This window comes from Hippocampus zosterae, chromosome 7, assembly GCF_025434085.1.
Source record: "Hippocampus zosterae strain Florida chromosome 7, ASM2543408v3, whole genome shotgun sequence".
NCBI classification, from domain to species: Eukaryota; Metazoa; Chordata; class Actinopteri; order Syngnathiformes; family Syngnathidae; genus Hippocampus; species Hippocampus zosterae.
In genome coordinates this window covers 23,698,399-23,718,506 of record NC_067457.1, presented here as the reverse complement: position 1 = coordinate 23,718,506, position 20,108 = coordinate 23,698,399, and the positions used below count along the sequence as shown (strand labels likewise).

Genomic DNA, 20,108 nt, shown 5'->3' with positions numbered 1-20,108 from the left:
AAGCACTTGTCAACATTATTCAAATTAGTTGAGTTTAGAAACGAATAATAATTTGAAATGAAATAATTCTTTGAAAAAAACAGAGCCCAATAAACTACTACATCTGATTTGGAAGTTATGTAATTTGTTACTCATAGCTATCTCTATTTCCTGCAGCCTTTCTTGTATTATTAACGTGTCAGTGTTCACTCATTAATACATTTCTTTGGTTTGACCAATTATTTAGCATCTTATTATTTTTTTTAAACGTAATAAGCGTCAATGGGAAGAAAAAAAAAACAACCGTCCCTGAAGCAACCTTCCTATGGGGGTGCGGGGGGATTGCATGTCTGTCTGTCTGTAGTATACGAATATTAGTCCACATAGCAGACACAAACGACCATGTAGTATAGAAGTTTGCTTCCTAAGGATATTTCAATTTGGCAGTACTTCCTCCACAAGTGAAATATTGTCCTTTGCTGCTGTCCGTAAACCTTTTGCACATGTTTCTGTTGTTTGTGCCAGGGTGGGGCCCGCACTGATTGTCCTGCTTTCCTGATCCAAACTAGGGTGGGGTTGGAGCGTGGTACTCGCCGCTGAGCTAACGGCTGCTTTGTCCGCGAGCTGACGTGCAAACAATGAGAGAAATGTCAACAACACAATCCAAATCTCCCCACTAGGACTTGCTGGGCGGTTGCTACCACCAGATAAGTGTTTATTGCTGAATGATGTGGCGTGCAAGCAATGACAAATTTAATCCAAGAGGAGATTGCGGGCAATGGGAAAATAGAGTGATGGAGCAAGGACACTGTGGCGCCAATATTGGAATTTTTGTCACTTTTAGCGGTGTATCTTCATATGCGGTCAAAAAATTTGAAAATGGAGCACGGTAGAAAATTAGAGACTTTGAAGTTTATGGTAGTATTTTCGTCATTTGTAGTTGTGTATCTTCAAATATGACCATAACCAACCAGTGCGACCACAAATTTTATTTGAGAGGAGACTGCGGGCTTTGGAAAAAGGAGCACTACATCAAAGTGGAAACAACATTGTAATTGTCATCGTTTCTAGCCGTGCATCCTCAAATGGGACTACAGTGAATCTGCTCGACAAATCAGTGACCACAAATTTTACCTTAAAGGAGATTGTGGGCAGCGAGAAAATGGAGTGATGCGGCAAAGTCAATGAATTTGATCTGAGAAGACATTGCGGGCCGACAGAAAAAAGGGCGCGATACCGCGAGCTAGACACTGCGGAGTCAAAAAAAATGGCCTTTTCCTAATTTCTTACAACGTATGCTCAAATGTTGACAGTGATTCAACTAATTTTATCCAAAAGGACAAACAGAAAAGGGCACCAATGGAGACAGGAAGGTGGTGGAAAGACTTTAATGTGCGGCACAACAGGACATTCGCAATACATGTAATGCGCACCGTACGGCCGATGTCGAGCGTAACATTGCACAGATACGAGAGGAATAACGTACAGTGTATCTTAATTAACTTATTATAAATAAATGTCGACACACACGAGTGACCGTGGCGTTCACACACACACGCACGCACACACACGCAGACACACACACGCACACACACACCATTGTGGAGTGGATGTTGGCATTCTTTGGTTGTCGTTGAGACTAGCAAGTCTCTATCTGGCCATCAGAGCAACAACAAGATGCACCTTGTCTGTCCAATCGTGTGTGTGTGTGTGTGTGTTTGTCTTTGAAATCTGAAGGAAGGCGCGACGGCGCAAAAGATCACGAGGCAGGATTACGGCGTTTGAAGTGGCGCGTAATTGAAGGCCAGCGATAATAACAGCGTACCTCACTTTCAAGTGAGAGCTGGAAATCCCTGCTTGGGGGAGGTCGAACCCCCCCCCAGGCCCTCCCTCCCCACCATTACTCTTCCCGACGATGCACACTTTCAGTAGCAATAGTGACCTCACTATTTGGCAAGTCAAAGAGTTTTGGAATAAGAGCTACAAGTAGGCTCACTATTTGGCAGGTATAATAGTTGCTTAATTCTTGTCATGAAGGAGTTCTTGCACGTGAACTCGATATTTGGTAGATGGAATTGATGATTCTGGAGGTGGAGAGCTCCAAGTGGGCTTACTATTTGGTAGGTGAGTTTCTGATGGAACCAGAGCCAAAAGTGGGATCACAATTTGTCAAGTGAAAGGAAACACAACTACAATTGGGCTCACTATTTAGCTAGCCAAATAGTCTCTTAGTGGTGTGTATGAAAGGATAGCTGCAAGTGAACTCGCTATTGAGCAGGTCAAATAGTGGGCTCCCTATTTGGCATAGGAAATAGTCGCTTAGCCTTACTTCTGGAATGAGAGGTCAAATGGATCATTCGTTGGCAGGTGGGTATCTAATTACGTAACCTCATTAAATCAGTTTCTTCAGGTTTCATGAGTTAGAGATCAAAAGTATCCTTGTTGCTATTTGTTTCATACCGCTGGGGAAATCTGCGTTTTTCGTCGACGTTCTCCAAGTCACCCAACGCAAATCGACGTCTAAAAATAAGCCACATGAGTGTTGAATTTGTAATGATCACGATATATAATCACCAGTTACAGTACACGGGTAGCAAAATAAATTCTTCGAACAACATGGCGACACGAACATAGCATCATAGCGCGTTAAGACTACTTTGCACAAATATATCATAATAATCATCATCATAATAACAATAATCACTTGTATCAATGCAAGTATGCAATGCTCAGTAAGGCATTTTTGGCCCACACAACACATAGGGTTGTTTTTGTTTTTTTTCAGAGAGAAAAATTGTGAAAATTCACCGCCTGCAGCTAGTACTTGGAAACGCATTGTCCTAAAAAGTCAACACTCTGACATGGGGATCGTATTACAGGCAAGGTGTGGGCGTGGCTATTGCTAGTTATTTTTTCTGGATTTGTGCCTCTCAGATTTCCTCTCCTCCCAAAACTGCTCCATTGACGTCTCTTAACGGTTATTAAAAAAAAAAAAAAAGACCAACTTAAAAGGTTTTGTCTTTCATCATCTCCCTTCCCACGTGCCTTTCTGTTGCTCTGAAGCTGAGGAATTTGGGGAAATGCGGTCTCCGGAACAGTACCTGAGGGGCCTGGCGCGCGTTTCTTCAGACGCCCGCCGAGGCAATGAAAACGAGCTTAGATGTGGTTGACCACCTGCTAGCGTGGGTGGTTGGGGGTTGGCTACGAGGGTGAGGTTTTGAGGCTCCTGCTGTGGTTCCCATGGGGACTCTAAATGTGGCGGCGACGCTGCTGCTGGTGCTGGTGGTGATCGTGCATGTCCTCCATGGTGACCCTGCCCCACACGCCGATCACGAAGGTCTCGATCTTGCATTCGTTGTCGCCGCGGGCGATTCTGAAGTAACCGTCCTCGCCCCAGTTCTTGCCCCAGGAGTTGGCGGCGACCTTTGACATCCCAAAAATAAATAAATAAATGATCTCACGTTGAGGATACGCTAAGCCATGTGTTTGAAGAGGACAGGAAGCGCATGTTCTTCATCTTACCCAGTACTTCCTGGGAGCGCCGTTTGAGTCCCACTGTTCACCCCACCTGAAGAAAGCAGAGAATATGGTCTTGGAATTTTTACGCTACTTAAATTACATTCATGAAAAGAAAAAACATGTTTTAAGTGGAATGAGAATGACTATCCAACTCTGAAGTCTTTATCTGCTTCCGATTGGCCCTGATGGCTGCTTCATTCTCAAACGTCTCACTTCCTGTTCAATTTCCGTGAAGTGTCCTTAATACAGGCGTGCTGTTATGCTAGAAATGCCAAGCCAACTTCTTGTCAATCATCAAACTAATGCAAGCAAACAGAATTCCAAGATGGTAATAGACACAAAAATGGCCGCTTTGAACAAAAAAATGGCAGCTTCAGTACTCAAGACGTTAATTTTTGTGGGTCTTTTTTGTGGATCCACTCATGACAGAGTTGTCCACCAAATTTGCTCACCAGTGACGATACAATTAGAAGGCTGGACTGAAACAGAAAGACTAGTCACAGAGAGAGCGAGAGAGAGAGAGAAAGCTAGCTAGCTTCGCTAAATTGAAAAAGATAGCTGGCTAAATAACATTCCTGCACTGAAGTACAACATCATTTCTGAGAGAGAGAGAGAGAGAGAGAGAGAGAGAGAGAGAGAGAAAGCTAGCTAGCTAGCTAGCTTCCCTAAATTGAAAAAGATAGTTGGCTAATGAACATTCCTGCACTCAAGTACCACATCATTTCTGAAAGAGAGAGAGAGAGAGCGAGAGAGAGAGAGAGAAAGCTAGCTAGCTAGCTAGCTAGCTTCGCTAAATTGAAAAAGATAGCTGGCTAAATAACATTCCTCCACTGAAGTACAACATCATTTCTGAGAGAGGGAGAGAGCTAGCTAGCTAGCTTCGCTAAATTGAAAAAGATAGTTTGCTAAAGAACATTCCTGCACTCAAGTACCACATCATTTCTGAAAGAGAGAGAGCGCGTAGTAAGAAATGCGACTGAGTTGATGGAATTTTAAAAATCCCAGCATTACTCATCTCAACAGGAAGCGCTTGACAACACCATCCTCCAAAAGGGAAGATTTATAGATAACTTTCTGTCATCGGATCTTCAAAAAAACCCCCAAATAGCCGTTTTCCCCTGTCCTGATTTACAACGGGAAGTAGAGGACAGGTTGCGAGGAAGCCGATGCCGGGTTGAGCCCAAAAATATTTCAAAAAAAGCAAGCAAAGAAAAAAAAAAAGCCCTTCCTCACCTGTCCCCGTCTTCGTTGCCAATGTTTACGCACTCGGGATATCTTGGCAAGGCGCCGTCATAATTCCCACTGTGTCTCGCTACTGCCAACTTGTGCAAAACATCGACTCTCCCCGAGCCCATTCCCATCCTGTTTTTCGCAAGCCGGAACTTTCTGCATTCTCCCTGAGAAACGCCCGGTAGCCGATGCCGTTTTATCTTTTATCCAAAGAGGAGGGAAAGGAATTCTAGGAACCAGACAGATTTAGACATCGTCGCCTGTCAGTCAGGAGCTTCGGATTTTTTCATCAACAATGTTTCGAGCAGCTGTGCGGACAACGCGAGCCGGCAAATTGTGGGATCGGTACACAGAAACTGTTCCCCAAAAAGTCGCAGATTTAGTGTAAAGAAGAAATTCGAGGAACATTTCTCACAATTCCATAGGAAATGTTCTGCCATGTTGTTTAATCCGTCGGGCCGTGTTATCGGCCGTTTGGAAAATGCTGGATCCCGAATCAGCTCGCTTCAAAAAACTCGACCCTCTTGGCCCAATCCTGACCTCTTTCTGTGGGTGGACGTCCAACCCCCGCCCCTGATCTTCTGCCCGGTGCGCGCGGGATCAGCACCCCAGACAATGCCCTTTCCACCACAGTGGAGCTCAATGCTTGTTCCGCAAACTTTCCCAGGCTGCCGGCTTAAAGGACGCGTAGCGTTATCAAAACACTCCCGACGCCCACGGGCTGGGCGACTCGGGTTCCCCCGAAATGACCCTCTCTGGTCCCTGCCGCATTCACGTCGTCACGTTCGACGTTGTGCACGCTTACTCGTGTTTTTAGCTATAATCGGGACATGATGATTTAAAGCAGGGGTGTCAAACTCATTTTTGTCGCGGGCTGTATTAGTATCATGTATCATTTTTGATTTGCTTTTGCGGGCCAGTTCAAATGATTTGGCGGGCCACATGTGTCCCCCGGGCCTTGAGTTTGACACCTATGATTTAAAGGTTCATCATGTCTGTGTGTGAAACGGGAATGACCACGCAAAGCCGAAAAAGTCCCGCGCTGAAAATAAAAATGGCGTGTTGAATTGACTCCATTTTATTTTGTCAAATAAAATCAAATCATCAGGCCTGGACATCTACTTAAAAAAATATCTGGATCTAAATGATTTTATTTTGTGCAACCACAAGACAAAATAATATGGCGTCAATTCACACAAAAACTTCAGATGGATGAATCTAGTTTTTTTTGTTTGTTCTTATTCCGGTAATGATTTTCTTCAGGAGTCTGATTGGCTAAATTGACCTGATGGGCTTTTGAGCACCACCTGTTGCTTTGGCATGTGCTTGACCACCTGAGAATGTTTTTTATTTTTATTTTTTACGGCTTAGGAGTGTGCACATTCCTTTGCCTCATTAAAAGGACCCATTCGGAAGAAGCCACTCAATCTTACTAATTTGGTAAGTAACGTGTCATCAACGCCAGATGGATGAGTGAAATATTTAACGAGGAAAAGTGGCAGTACTGACATTTTACAAGTCGAAACCTCCCGCACGCATTCCATGAAAAAGAGACCCCAAAGCGACTGATTGTCTGGAGATAGTCTCAACGTTTTCGGCTGTGTTTTGTCTCGGATGCGGTCAGGGAAGGAAAAAAAAAAAAAAAGCATTCCTGAGTGGCAGACGTTCATCCGCCCAGTGATGACGGAAACGCGAGTCAGGTAAGCCAGGTGTGGCAGACGTCTACAGAGTTGCGGTCTACACTCTTACGAGACCATGGGGGAGGGAGACTGGATCAGTTCTTCAACCCGGATTCATATTTCCAGCGTGAGCCGCGTTTACATACCCCGTGATCCTGACCGAGTGCGTGCCGTGCTTGCGGTAGTGCGGCGGCTTGGTGAAGCTGACGTCCGTGTGCTTGTAGATGCCGCTCTTGTACACAAAGAAGTCCTCGTGGACCTCCATGATGGCTGCGACAAATAGTCAAATATACTTTATTGGTCATTGCTGAAATATACGACAACCACCTTTGCAAAAAAGTTCACATCATTCCAGGGCACATGTTGCTCACCCATTACCTTTGTGTGACTTTCATACGCTTCCAAAAATAAGAATGTATCACAAATTTCTCTCTTTTGGGAATCATTAGACACCGGGGGTCGCCGCCGCCCTCGCAAATTATGAAAATAGTTACACAGACGGTCAGAAATTGGACGCACAGACAGCACCCGGGCGCTTGTTTTCGGAATTCAAAGGAAACTTGTCATGAAGCCAATGCGTCTTCCTGGCCTTTCCGAACAATCAAACAAGAAGCGATACGCACACACACACATGCGCGCCTCGTCTAGTGAAGGGAAACTTGACAGTGGTCCAGATGGGCACCAGACTGTGAGGCGGAAGCTGACCGGGGTCAAAGCCGGATAAGAAAAACTCTCCTGCGGCACGTGAGACATCGATGACATCATGCTCCCCCCCCCACCCCCCAAAGCAAGTGCACATTTGGATGAATTTGTGTGATTATCATTTTTTGGGGACCACATAAATCACAAAATGGTTTAGATCCTGAGTATAAGAAGAAATATTAATTTGAATGAAATGCCAGAGGGCCAAGTAAACGTGGTGAAGCAGCATTTAGCTGTGATGCTGCACGCAAATAGAAAAAGCTGTGACGTCCGCCCCGGAGTGTAAATGCTTTTAAGGAGGCTTAGTACGATACCTTTGCATTTCATCTTTAATGAAAAAACAAAACAAAACATTTTCATTGATTAAAAAAAAAAAATTCTTCCCATTTTTTTAATGCACACTTAAGCCTAACACGCTACTGCTATGTGAATAGTAACTGTTCACTATACAGCATTTGTCTTAAATATCTCCCAATGGACACAAAGTGAAATAAATGAGAATACATGGCCTTACCTTGCACGGGGCCATTATCCATAATCTCCTTCATAATCTCCTTTTCCTACAAGAGACAACATAAATGGAGAAATCGTTACATCCCTTGAGTGCACTCAAAGTCGAAAAACAAGATTGATCGTCGCCCCCCTTCCGCCCCCCTCCATGTCCTTAATGCCTGATTTATTGACTTCACAGGCGAGCTCGGATGACTGAAGGAGGCATCAGCTGTCGTTTAGCATCGCCGGGTCAATGCAAGCCGGCATAAGGTGATGCTTTGCCCAAATAAGGAAGCCGAGGGCCCTACTTTTCCACATGATTGGACGCGTGATGGATTTGACGCGGCGCTGCGCTTACGTTGGCCGAGAGCCTGTAGGGCGGCGTGGACTGGTAGATGTCGTTGTGCTGGTAGTGGTGCGCGTTGGGGCAGCGCTGCGTGGCCTGTCTCTTTCCGCGGCCCACCGAGCGGCTCTGCATCATGCAGCGGGTCACGTCGGCCGCCGTGTGATGCGGCGAGGTGTAAGGGTAGCAGTCTTCTGTCACCACCCTGAAATAACAAAACCCAAAACGGTCATCGGCGTACAAAATTTGAACGCAAGTCACCTGTTGTAAGAGAACAAGTAGCTAGTTAGCTTAGCTTGCTACACTACTTTAGCATTTTGACGAGCCAGCTAGCAACAAAGTAGCATTATTTTTTTTTACGGATGTGACGGAAATCATTGCTTGGCTTGGAGCAAATGAAGTATGAGTGCGAGTGTAATTTTTGAAAATGATTGAAATGACTAACATAACGTTAGCATTTAAGGTAACGGGCTAACACCAGCATCATGTTGACATTATGGATTAAGCGAGAACATTGATTTCCTTGTAGGTGGCAAACATGACTGTCGACTTTGGAAAGATTCAAATGACCAAGCCGAAATGATTAATCGGCTTAGTTCTTGAAAAAAGGTTACCCCCCCCCCCCCCCAAAAAAACTGTACGAACTAAGTTCTGTTATGCAACTGGTCAGTGTGTGCATTATTCGGAGGGGCATGGCTCAGAAAACTTACCCTCTGCGGCGGAGATACCACCAGGCTCCATCCACGCGGCCCCCGGCGCAGCCGCCCTGGTTCCTGGTGTCGCAGGAAATGAGGTTCTGCGGAGACAGCTGAGGCGTCATGTGACCCATGGATTGGATGGAGATTCGGTCTGATGCCACGGCTAAAAAAAAGAAAGAAAGAAAGAAAATCAAAGAGAAAATATTTTGGGGTTTCTACTTCCTTTCTGAGGGATAGTGGAGGGTGGGGCGGGGGGGGGGGGGGGGGGGGGGGGGGGGGGTGAAATATCAGCCTATTTGTAGCCTACCTGCTGTTGAGAAGGCCCAGGAGGCGGCACAGTTGCCCTGGTCCAGAGGTTCGTGGATCTTGCCAGGCCACTTGTCAGCCGAGTTGAAACTGGCGGGCAAGACGTCGCCTTCGGGATCCATGTTCATCTGAGACGAGGAAAGACGAATCTTCTTCATCACCACAAGAATGTATCACGACAAACAACGCGAGAACCTGGAAGCGAACGCCGTCGTCCGCATAGTCTTTGGATATTTATCAAAACATAACAGCCAGACCTTCGACTATCTCAGTCCACCTATATAAGTTGTTTTAGTCGTGAAATCACGCGGTTGTTTCGCTCGTTAACCAAAACGGCAAATGGTAACATGAGCATGTGACTTGGGTCGGGTTGAGGGGTCTTTCGCAAACGGTTTTGATTGTGACACAGGTGCAGGTAGCGACAAAAACATGAGGAGGCGATGATTTGCAGGCCGAAGAAGGTGGAATGGAATGCTGTGGGGCGGGGAGGGGGGTTGGATAAGGGGGACGGTGGGGATGCGCTGGAGCAAAATCGCGGACCATCCTTTCCATGTTTTGCTTGGGGTCTTATGTAATGCATCGGGGCCAGAGTGCGCACAATGCATACCGACCCGCCAGCATGATGAGCGTACGGAACATTTTGATCTCTGGGCCCCAGTTACGAAGACAAAACAAAATCCACCGACGTGACGTACGTACGCTCTTGAGATTCTCACATCACCTGGATCTCGTTCATGTTCATGGTGGTTTTGGAAGGTCTCTGCGTGCCCAGTCGATAGCGGATGCCCTCGTCCAGCGTCATGCCGTACAACTGGGTGTAGTTAGCGGCCCTCCACCTGGTTAGAGCCGCATCATTAGGTACCACCATGTACGACATAACCGTATTAACCAAGCTTCGATATATTTTGCATTGGAAAAAAAAAGTATCACAGCACACCATCAACCCAAAAATGGCACCAAAAGTACCGTATACGGAAAGAATGACAATCTCTGCATCCGTTTTACCCATAATTCCCTCTGTTGACAGCATGGATCATGGTGCTGTCCATCAGACAGGCGTTCTGTTCGCACTCCCAACGTCCGGTGGTGCCACACGTGCTACAAAGGATACAAAACAAAATGAACAACATCAACAAAAAAAAATGTTTGCCTTGTTGCTCGCCAAAGATCGCAAAGCTGAAATGGAAAACTCGGCATACAGCCGTCGAGGCTGTCTCCATAAAAATAAACAGGACGACGTTACGGACATGAATTTTTCTCTTTCAACAGAGTCGCTTTTCTGCATTAATCATCATATACATATGTAGAAATATAAAACAGGAAAATGGCAGAAACGGCCCAAAATTCAAGGATTTATTATAAAACATCCCAACATTTTAATATAGCCAGCTGCGACATTTTAAGCTCGCTCACAGGTGTAGAGATCGACGGCCTTATGTGCATTCGTGTTCTTGGCGAAATCATTTGTTGCTAGGCAGAATTCATCACAACTGCTCCCATTGGCCAATGGGAGCAGTTGTCAACTTTGCGTTGACGTTAATCCAGTCAATTCGATAACTGCTCTCGAATAAACAGAAAAGCCACAACAGGCATTGGAGATGTAAAATAATTCAGTGTAAAACTTTATAACTACCATTTTAAGGTTCAACAATTGTTGCTAGGCAGAGTTCACAGGGTGCAATCGTAATCGGCTGAACTATAATGAAAAGTCTGAGCATTTTTTTCCCCCCCTGGTTTGTCATTTGTTGTTCGGTAGAGTTCACAGGACGGAATAATAAAGGCCCCAAATAAATGGAAAAAAATAGGTTTAAATAAATCGAAATCAGCGCAGGAAGGCCCCGATAAGCACCTGCATGGGCTCAAAAGCCGCTAATGAGGAGGGAGGAGCGGACGCCAAGTCTTCCTCCCTGCCTGTTGTGATTCAGGCGGGATGGGAGGATGCGCCTTTGGGAAATGATCGCGGGAGCAAGTAGGAGTTGTCGGTTTTTGCCGCGCGTGATAACACGAACAAGGCGCCTTTGTGGTTCGAGAACATATGTGACGCTTTCTGGCTATTTTTAGCATCCGGGCGTCTGCGTTTGCTCGTCTGACGTTATCCTTCAACTTCTATTCTTACTTCTTTGGATCTTTCCTGTCCAAATTCCAACCAAGCCGCCTTGAGAAGCGTCACAGTTGGGAACGGAACAACAGCAGATAACGTTTTTGTTGAAATAAGTGAAGGCTACATTGTATTTTTTTTTTACATACCACAAGTTGCAGTTGTCCTTGTATGTTTGTCCCGAAAGGAATTTGTTCCCGTTTCTTTCACAGGACCCTGAAAGGAGAGAGACAACCTTCACAGGTAGAATCTGAAATCTTGAGACACAAACTTGCTTTGCTCTCACAATAGCGTGTTGTGTAATTATTGTTTTCAGGCAGAGAGGAAGGTGAAGGAGCACTGAGCTCCGGTAATCCAGCGGAGGAATGTGCTGTTCGCTTCTCACCCACTTCCCTGTCAGGACTTTGTCGGTTTCTGACTTGCTCTCACAAAAGAACTGATTCCATCGCTAAATGTCTGACTGAAACCACGTCAAACAGGGAAAACCACATATTGAATGCCAATAAATAAATAAATAAATAAATAAATGTGTGCCGTAGAGAGTTCTCCACTTGCAGGTCACGGTAAAGGAGACCATTTTTATCCAAGAGGAGACTAAGGGCAGTCTACAGCAAATTGAACATTGTCGAGAATTAGGGTACGCTGTGGACAGTTCATTTGTGTCACTTTGGCATTTGGTGGCGTTTGCGGACTTTTATCTCAGAGGACACTGTGGCAAAACAACTTGAGTGGTGTGGCTAAATGGAGAATGTGGAGTATAGTCATTGAGTGTCCAGGGCGTCCAGCTGTGTATTCTCGAAGGGTAAAATCAGGGCTACTTCTTTCTTGGGCTTTGTAAGGAGACCAATTTTATCAGAGAAGAGACTGTGGGCAGCCCTGAAACTGGGTGTTGCAGCAATGCGGAGACTGCGGAGTGCAAATCTGCAGCTTGTGTTCGCGTGCGTGTTGGGAGTAATTTCGAGGTACACAGTAGTGTAAGAAAAAAACAAATTTTTTTTGATTGTGGGCAGGAAGAATTCAGGACTCTGGAGGAAAGAAAGCGCAGACTGCGGAGTGGCGCAAGTAACCCTTGAAAGCCTGGTTACAAAGTAGTCCTCCTAATCTCCCATCGGAATGTTTGCGTAATTCTTTTGTGGGGGAATGTCGCTGATTCGGCTTGAAGTTTGACCGATTGCCAGTCGGAATTCTCGGAATGAGCCGGCGGCGAATTTACGAGGTGCGCAAGGTTTCCTGGTCAGGTGCGAGGGGGATTCGCAGCGAGGTCCCCTCTAAGTTTGTGAAGGCCTGGGGGGTTGGGGGGGGGGGATGGGGTGGAGTAAGGTTGGCAGTGGCGGAATTCCATCAAGGTAAAGTGAAGGCAGCCGCTTATGTCATTGGCGACACGTTGGTCGCAACTGACGGTGACTCATCAAGAAAATTCTCGGAATTTTCCTTACGTGAGCGTTTAGAAAATGATCGACTAGGACGGCGGAAGGAGTCTTTCTTACAGCTCCTCTCCTGCAAGCCTCATGGCCTGTGTGTCCCCCCCCCCTCTGCCACAAGTCAACATTCTTTGTCCCGACCTCCCACCTTCGTGCTGTGACTCGATAAGAAGCCTTCTGTTCTCAGGTGGATTTTTGCTGTTCAGGGCACATTTTTACGAAACAAAAAAGGATGTCTAGAGTTTTTTTTAAAGCCAGCCGCAGAGGTTTGTGGAGCATAAATTTGAACCAAAAAATAAATGAAAACAATCAAAGAGCAAAATTAAATCAAAAGAAGAGTAAATTCGAATAAGTACAGTCAAACCTCGGTTTTTGAATGTCTCTGTTAAAAGAGCGTGGTTTTGGTTTTCAAACAAATCGGTTTTTGAACAGCCTTCTGGAACGGATTATGGTCGAAAACCGAGGTATGACTTGTACGACTACTTTGTACAAATCAAAATATTGTATAAAATATACAACTTAGAGTTCATCTTGAGATTTAAAAAAAATGGGGGTAAATAACAGAAATACAGTTCACCCCCAATTTTTACTCATATTTTCTTGTTCGTAAAACGCTGATAAACATTTTGTGTGTATTTCCTCTGAACGATGGGGGCAGATAACCAAAAAAATGCCCAAAGTATTAAAACTATTTTTTTTTAATTGTAAAAAATCAAATCGACTGTGTGAATTTGTGGTGCGCATGGGGGTCGACTGTATTGTAAAAGAAAAAAAATGGGTGGCGGGGGGGCAATTAGTATTGAAATGACCAGTTTCCTGAAAAAAATATATCAAAGTGCACCCCCCCACCTGTACATACCAATGAATGGGGGCTTCACGCCCAGACAGTGCCCCCAGAAGTCGGGGCAGCAGTCGGACACGGTGCGGTTGCAGAAGAGGTCGCAGTAGCAAATGGTGTCCAAATAGGGGACGGTGCACAGGTCGTCCCGTCCGGGGCAGCAGCCGCCTCGCCGCTGGCAGTATGAACCCAGCGGATCGCGAATGCCGCCCGTGTGGAGCGGGGCGGCCAGTTCCCTCTTGGACCTCCTCCACTGGTTTCTCGCCGCATGTCCCTCCGCCGCCACTAGGAGCAGCGCGCCCAACACGAGCAGCTTCATGATGAGTCTGCAAGCAGGGGGGTAAAAAGATGGAATTAAATGAAGCTGCCAAGACAAACAGCAGCTAAATACGACGCTCTGTTTAGCCGGGTGGTGATGGAAAAGTTCTCCAAATGAAGAGTGATGCATCATGGGGGAGGTCATGGCGAAAGGCCGCTTCCCAGGGAAAGAAGCATTTCCCGCATTTTTTCCCCCATCTCCGAAATGTCCTTATTTAGCATCGTTTGTGTTGCATTTGGATTCAAGCATTGCTAACGTTACGAGCTTTGTGCATCGAAAAGCAACCACTTAAGAAAGTCTGTTTACCTTTATCCTAAATACCATTGACGGGCTAAACCAAGTTCGGGTTGATGGTGATCAAATGATTGTGACATCAATTCTCATTTTAACTTGAAACAACTTGAATTTGGATAGAACGTTCGAGTAACACACGTAAAGACACAACATAATAATACTCGCAGGCATTCATTCTTTGTCCTCTGTAAAGAACCACTGATTGCGAATTAGTATGGCCGTGGTTCAAAATGTCTTTTTCACGTACGGCCATACGTCCGTCGAAAAAAAAAAGAATTATTTACATTCTATTTAATGAAGCGACTAATGTATTACGCGACATTGGTGACATTGATGTAAAACTATCGCGCATGTTGAGCTAAGCATTCATTTCCCGTGTACAGTTTGTTCCCATACCGCCCCCCATCCCCTGAAAATGTGGCATTGTATGGAGCCTTTGGCCTGCTGATTCTATAAATAGCATCATTAATTATCCAATCAGATCACAGGACACAATGGGAGGCCACACCCCCGGCAAGTGGAATGAAGCTCAGGAAAATATCTTTGCTGCACTATTTTCTGCATGACTTCGCCTTTTGTTGCGCGCGCGCACACACACACATTTAGTATAATGGGATGGGCTGGACCACTCTTTCTTTACACAAATGTTTTGTTGCAGTAGCAGCAGTGCAATAAAACACCCGCCGAGGTGTTCAGGTCACGGTGTGGGGGTGGGGGGGAAGAAAAACAAAACAAAAAAAACATTAGAAACTCTTATCAAATGACATCATAAAAGTAAAAAAAATCAATAATGGCAACAAAATATCCAATTTGTCTGAAATATGCCGCCAGATGTAAAGTTAGGTAGTATTAGGTCATATCGTAAATTATTCAAAGTTATTCTTACAGTATATACCGTAGGAAATGAAAAAGATGCCGACAATTCTTGCTGATTTGGTTCACATACTAATACGGTTTATTTATTTCTTGATGTATTCTACTCGATACAATGATGCTAACTAATCTTGATACTTTTTCATCATGTACATTCATCGAAAGTTGCAGGTTCACAGTCCCACTATTTTGTGATTTTTTTTGCAGTTATTTTTTATCTTAACTATCGCTTATATTGAGTGTAGTTTCACGACAGATCACTAGATGGTGGCATACTTATTTCTGTAATCAGTGTAGCTTTGAAACAAGAACGAAAATTTTTTTTGTTGTTGTTGAATATCGCCATCCTCTCTCATCCTGCTTTTTGCGCCAACAGACAGTAATAGCAGTTTCATTTTTTCAGGTACATCTTTGATATAGTCTGCTACAAAGAACAGTGCTCACTATTCCCGCAACTTTTGTTCACATATTAATTTTTGTTGTTGATGAACATTTGTCACTTTCCTCGCCATTATTTAGAGTATTTACATTATTGCTACAATTCGCAAGATACAATCCTGATGACTAGTCTTGCTGCTGTTGACAGTAAGTACAATGCATTCATCCAAGTATTTGAGCGGGCTGTGACAGAGCAATTAGCTTTCATCATAGCAGGTTTACATGCTTCCAGATTACCTCTGACCCCAATGCATGGACTTTGAGTCACATTGTACAGGACGCACAATGAGTCAGACCTTCTTACATGGTAGATTGTTTCAAATAAATGCCATTTGAGTGAAAAATGCATTCCCTTGGGTGTGGAAGTGGAGGATATTTAGAACAGGTGACATTTCTATTGTCCTGCTGTCAGGACACACACACACACACACACGCTGGACTCGGTAACCTCTTGGACAGGGGGTGGAAGTGTGGGGGAAACACCACCTGCGTTCTTAAAATCATAGTTACATTTAACCCTTAAAACAAATTAAAGACAGAAACTATTTTACAAAGTGTAACTATATGAATACATTTTATAAGAATAAATATTCAGAATGAATACAGTTCATTTTGAGAAACTATTTGTGATTGACTGGTCCCACACAGCTCAAGACAAAAATATGAAAAGTAAAACATGTTAAGTTAGTTGATGAACAAAATACAAGTGGAAGAAAATATCAATTAAGGTAAATATAGATGAATATTTAAATGGCAAATTAGAATTTTGGAAATATTTTCACATAGATGCATTCAATGAGAGAAAATCAGGTTTTGTACAGGCTTATTTTTGGCATCATTTCTCCATTTACAAACCTTTTTTTTTTCACGACAGCATGCATTCAGACGGCAAACTTTAAAGCAATTTATCCAAAACCTAATATTAAAAAAAAAAAAAAAAAAAAAAGATTTTAGAAGCATTTCCTGGAAGAGATCATCCTGTAGCCTTTGGAACAATTGAGTGTCCTTTCACCAAACGGAGTCAATAAAAAAGTAATCAGAGCAATATACAGTGTGTGTGTGTGTATATATATATATATATGTGTGTGTGTGTGTGTGTGTGTGTCTATTTACCTTTTTGCCAAAAATCCAAGTTCTTTCTTTTTAATCCGAAAGCAAAAGTATGAAGAAAGTTGTGGTCTTCGGTCTTTCTCTGTGCGTGTGTGTCGAAGAGGATGTGTGTAGCTGCACTTGAGTGTTCTCTATATACAGGCAGGCAGCCGGGATAACCACACCCCCGTGAACCCTCCGTCCTCCACTTCGGCCCTGCTTCGTTGCCTCGGACGTGCGCGTTCCCTTTTTCTCTGCTTCCCTTCACTCCAACAGCTTTCCTATCGCTTGTTTATTATCGAAGATTGGACGTGTGAGCGCACTCTATTTGTTTTGAATTCACTCAGCTGGAAAACAGAAACAGCATTCCCTGTCTGGTCTCACTTGAAAGGTCAAATGGTAAAATGGAGAACTAGGGTATAAGGTGTGAGGAACAGCACCATCCAGTGGCCTAAACTTGTATTACGTCACCAGAAACATCCAGAAAATTCTCTGGATTAAACTATCCCATTTTAAGTACCGTAGATATAATTATTTTGGTGTCCTGAAATCTTAACATATCCCGATTAAGAATTAATGTATCGCTTAATGGCGGACAGACAAATTCAGTGCTAAAATGGATTCCAATTTCACATCTTTAATAATTAAATAAATAAATAGAGTAAAATTATTATTACAATAAAAACATATTTGTATGTTTATCCCGCCAAACCTAGGTACAGACTAAAAAAAATAAGGGAGGGAGAACCATGTACTAAAACCAGGTTAGCTTTAAAATGTTGCTGTTATAAGTTTAAATGTAATAAACTAAAAGTGTATACCTACTTTTGACCTTCCTTGTAGCTAGCAGGTTACCCTTAGCTAGCATCGTCAGCTAACACATTGTAGCTGACTACAAGAGATTTGCGTCAACTTAAATAATAGAACTGTGCCTTTTACCATCATTGCTGAAAATTCCCATTTTAATAAAAAATAATAAAGGTGCCATATCGATGCACTCCTTTGACCATAAAACTCTGCGTGCTCACCGGTCAGATTTCACATAATTTGTACTCGGGCTTTGTTCCGTGACTTACTGATCATTTAAAAGTCTGTTTTATCTTACAAACAGAATATATTCTTCTAATTTAACTAATCAATGTGACAGTAAGATTAACAAAGTGGTTCCCTCTTGTCCCCCAAAGGCCCAGCTATTGTGTGGACCCCCCCAGGAACCCACTCCATCAAAAAACTGAAGGTTGAATCAATAATTGGGCATAGCGGGAGGATTGGGGGGGTGGGGTGGGGGGCTCCTTACATGCTATGGGGACAAAAGAAAGCGTTATACTCAACCAAAAATAGTCAACTCAATATAAAGGTGAAGCCATTAGTTTAGTTGACTCAAATAGCTAACCTTGCTAGCGCATTGGCTACTTGGTAGTTAGTGTGTCACGATCTACCAACCTTTATCCAGAGCTTATATTGATGTACCGGTAATTGAGTCAAACCGAAACAAAAAAGTACTTCAATTTCAATTGAGATGGCCGGGGAACAAGTTCAGATTTCAAACAACTATATAATTTCACCGACCCCCGCCCACATGATTCTAAAATGACAATAATTGCACAAGGGTTTGATTGAGTGCATGAGTAAGAAGCCTCGGGTGAGACCCCCCCGCCCATCCCATCCGCTTGTCTGCCCTCCATCAAACAAGGAGGCCGATGAATGGCTGACTCATGCGCCAGTTGGGACTGAATCACGGATGACATGTAGGCTAAAGAGTGTCGTAAGATGTACATTATCTGCCTGCATTCCATACCGCACTGACTCACGCGTGAAAAAAGAAAAATTAAACATCAGCATTTAGCGTTGATGGTCATTTCCGAGAATCGTGTTGCCATATGACACAATGTGGGTCGTGTATGCAGATACACGTATTAGCCAACATACAACATTGTTGGCTTTGTCATTTTTAGATTGGTCACATTTACCAAAAAATAAAATAAAGATTTTTTATGTACTTGCTAAAAAATGTAATCCACAAAGGTTGAACTGAAACAGCTCAATTCCTATTGATTGTTGGATTTTTTTGTCTTTTTTTTCTAAAAGTAAACGTATGATATCGGCAACTATCCTTTTTTCAATTTTTTTTTTTTTTTGAGACGGGTCAAATTTAAGACCGGTCTACCTATTACCAGTAATATATTTCTAGTTCAAGGAAGTACATTGCAAAGCCTTGTAGCGGAATTACGAAAGCCATTTTTGAACGTTTTATCAAAATGAGTACCGGTAACTCCGTAAACAAGGGTCCAGCTGCTTTGACTCAGCCTTTGGGGATCCTCGTCAGCTGGATAACTGAGAGTCTACATTTATTTTTACATTTTTTTAAGTTTTCATTGTTGCTGGGACAATAACTTATGACTTTGGCAACTATGCGATTCGGCTAACGATTTGCTTTGTTGCACAATTCAAAATGACAAAACTGACTTTTTAATCTAAAACCACAAAATAGGAAGATTGAATTCTGTACAGTTATGTTATGTTAATCTCAATTTCAATGAGCAGAAGTTCTATCCTGCTGAGACCTAACCAGTTGTTTGGACTTAGCGGAGGCCCATCCATGTATGTAAGAATGTTGTGATGATGAGGCCCAGCCTCACTATTGCGTAGGCTATACGAGCACACAATTGCAGTGAAACAATTCTCCCTTTCATCAGTCCTCCCATAATGCTTTGAGGGCGTCAGCTCTCCCGTTTCCGAGGAGCGGCGTTCCTCGTATCGCTTGCCGCTACAGTCGGCGTTCCAAGGACATTGCGAAAGCGAGGGCGACGACAACAACAAGCTTCCTCCGTGTTTACCAGCTCGAGGTGTGCGGAACAACACAACGCCCACGCGTTGATGAGAAGAGCAGACGTTTGGAAAGGAACGCTCGTGTTTTCCTGCCATTGATTGGCGACTTATCATAAAAAACAAACATTATCCTCTGGAGGTAAGAATCGCAAATATTGTACTAGCACCACAGTATTCATGAGGCAGTTATTGTAGATTGACGATACAGGAGGTGATTTGTAGTGATACCGGATATCAAACGATACATGACATGGCAATATCACCATTTGTCCCATCTGTATGAGCAGAGGAAATTACGGACTCTTGTCATACAACACCACAGTCTCGGTCAGTGTCCATAAGACACCTGACAGGGGTGCTATTGATGATTTGTGATATCAGCACGATAGTATTCGGATCCGATTACTATAGCTAGAATACATGATCAGGGTGACTCACGAAGATGATATTAAAGTTGCAGTATCGTGATACTATATTAACACAGCAACTTTCTGGGAAATAATACATGGTGTTTGTGATACTGTATCTTGCTGCACCCCACCCAGTGGAATTGGAAATGGAGAATCCCCGCATACGATATCAGCACACATGATACTATGATACAGTTACAGTAGTGTGAATATATGATGTGTGTGGATACTATAGCGGTATGATATTTTGTGTCATTTGCTTGATAGTACCATGATACAATTGTGATAGAGTGACTATAAAATACATCATACATGTCTGTGTACAATTACTATATTTAAAACGATACAATGCGCTTATTTGCGATAGCATATTGTAATACAGCGACTATACAATAATCATACAATTGCACATACTTGCTATAGTGAAAGCTGCAGTAGTGTTATCGTATATTTGAACCAGGCATTTAAAAAAAAAATTCCAAAAGAGAACCGATACGAAATACCCGATATCGATACATTGTCCCACCCTTACTATTCTCCCCGTAATCCTG

The 20,108-nt window shown here is 43.5% G+C and overlaps 1 protein-coding gene across 1 annotated transcript; it reads right to left on the bottom strand.

Moving 5' to 3' along the window:
• Positions 1 to 1,351: 1,351 nt before the first annotated feature.
• On the bottom strand, positions 1,352 to 16,511 carry tinagl1 (tubulointerstitial nephritis antigen-like 1). The gene is made up of 12 exons (XM_052070627.1): positions 16,343 to 16,511; positions 13,327 to 13,631; positions 11,196 to 11,262; positions 9,954 to 10,046; positions 9,670 to 9,784; positions 8,950 to 9,076; positions 8,655 to 8,805; positions 7,960 to 8,149; positions 7,624 to 7,669; positions 6,554 to 6,677; positions 3,502 to 3,547; positions 1,352 to 3,402 (listed from the first exon to the last, which is right to left on the bottom strand). Exons 2-12 carry the CDS (start codon positions 13,622 to 13,624, stop codon positions 3,229 to 3,231), a joined length of 1,431 nt encoding a protein of 476 aa, XP_051926587.1. The 5' UTR covers positions 13,625 to 13,631; positions 16,343 to 16,511; the 3' UTR covers positions 1,352 to 3,228.
• Positions 16,512 to 20,108: the final 3,597 nt, after the last annotated feature.

Coding starts and splice junctions, on each gene's coding strand:
- tinagl1 (XM_052070627.1), bottom strand. CDS start 13,624: ATGAAGCTGCTCGTGTTGGGCGCGCTGCTCCTAGTGGCGGCGGAGGGA. Junction 9,785..9,953: donor GTCAACAGAGGGAATTATGG/GTAAAACGGATG, acceptor GGCTCTAACCAG/GTGGAGGGCCGCTAACTACA. Junction 8,806..8,949: donor CTGGGCCTTCTCAACAGCAG/GTAGGCTACAAA, acceptor TCTTTTTTTTAG/CCGTGGCATCAGACCGAATC.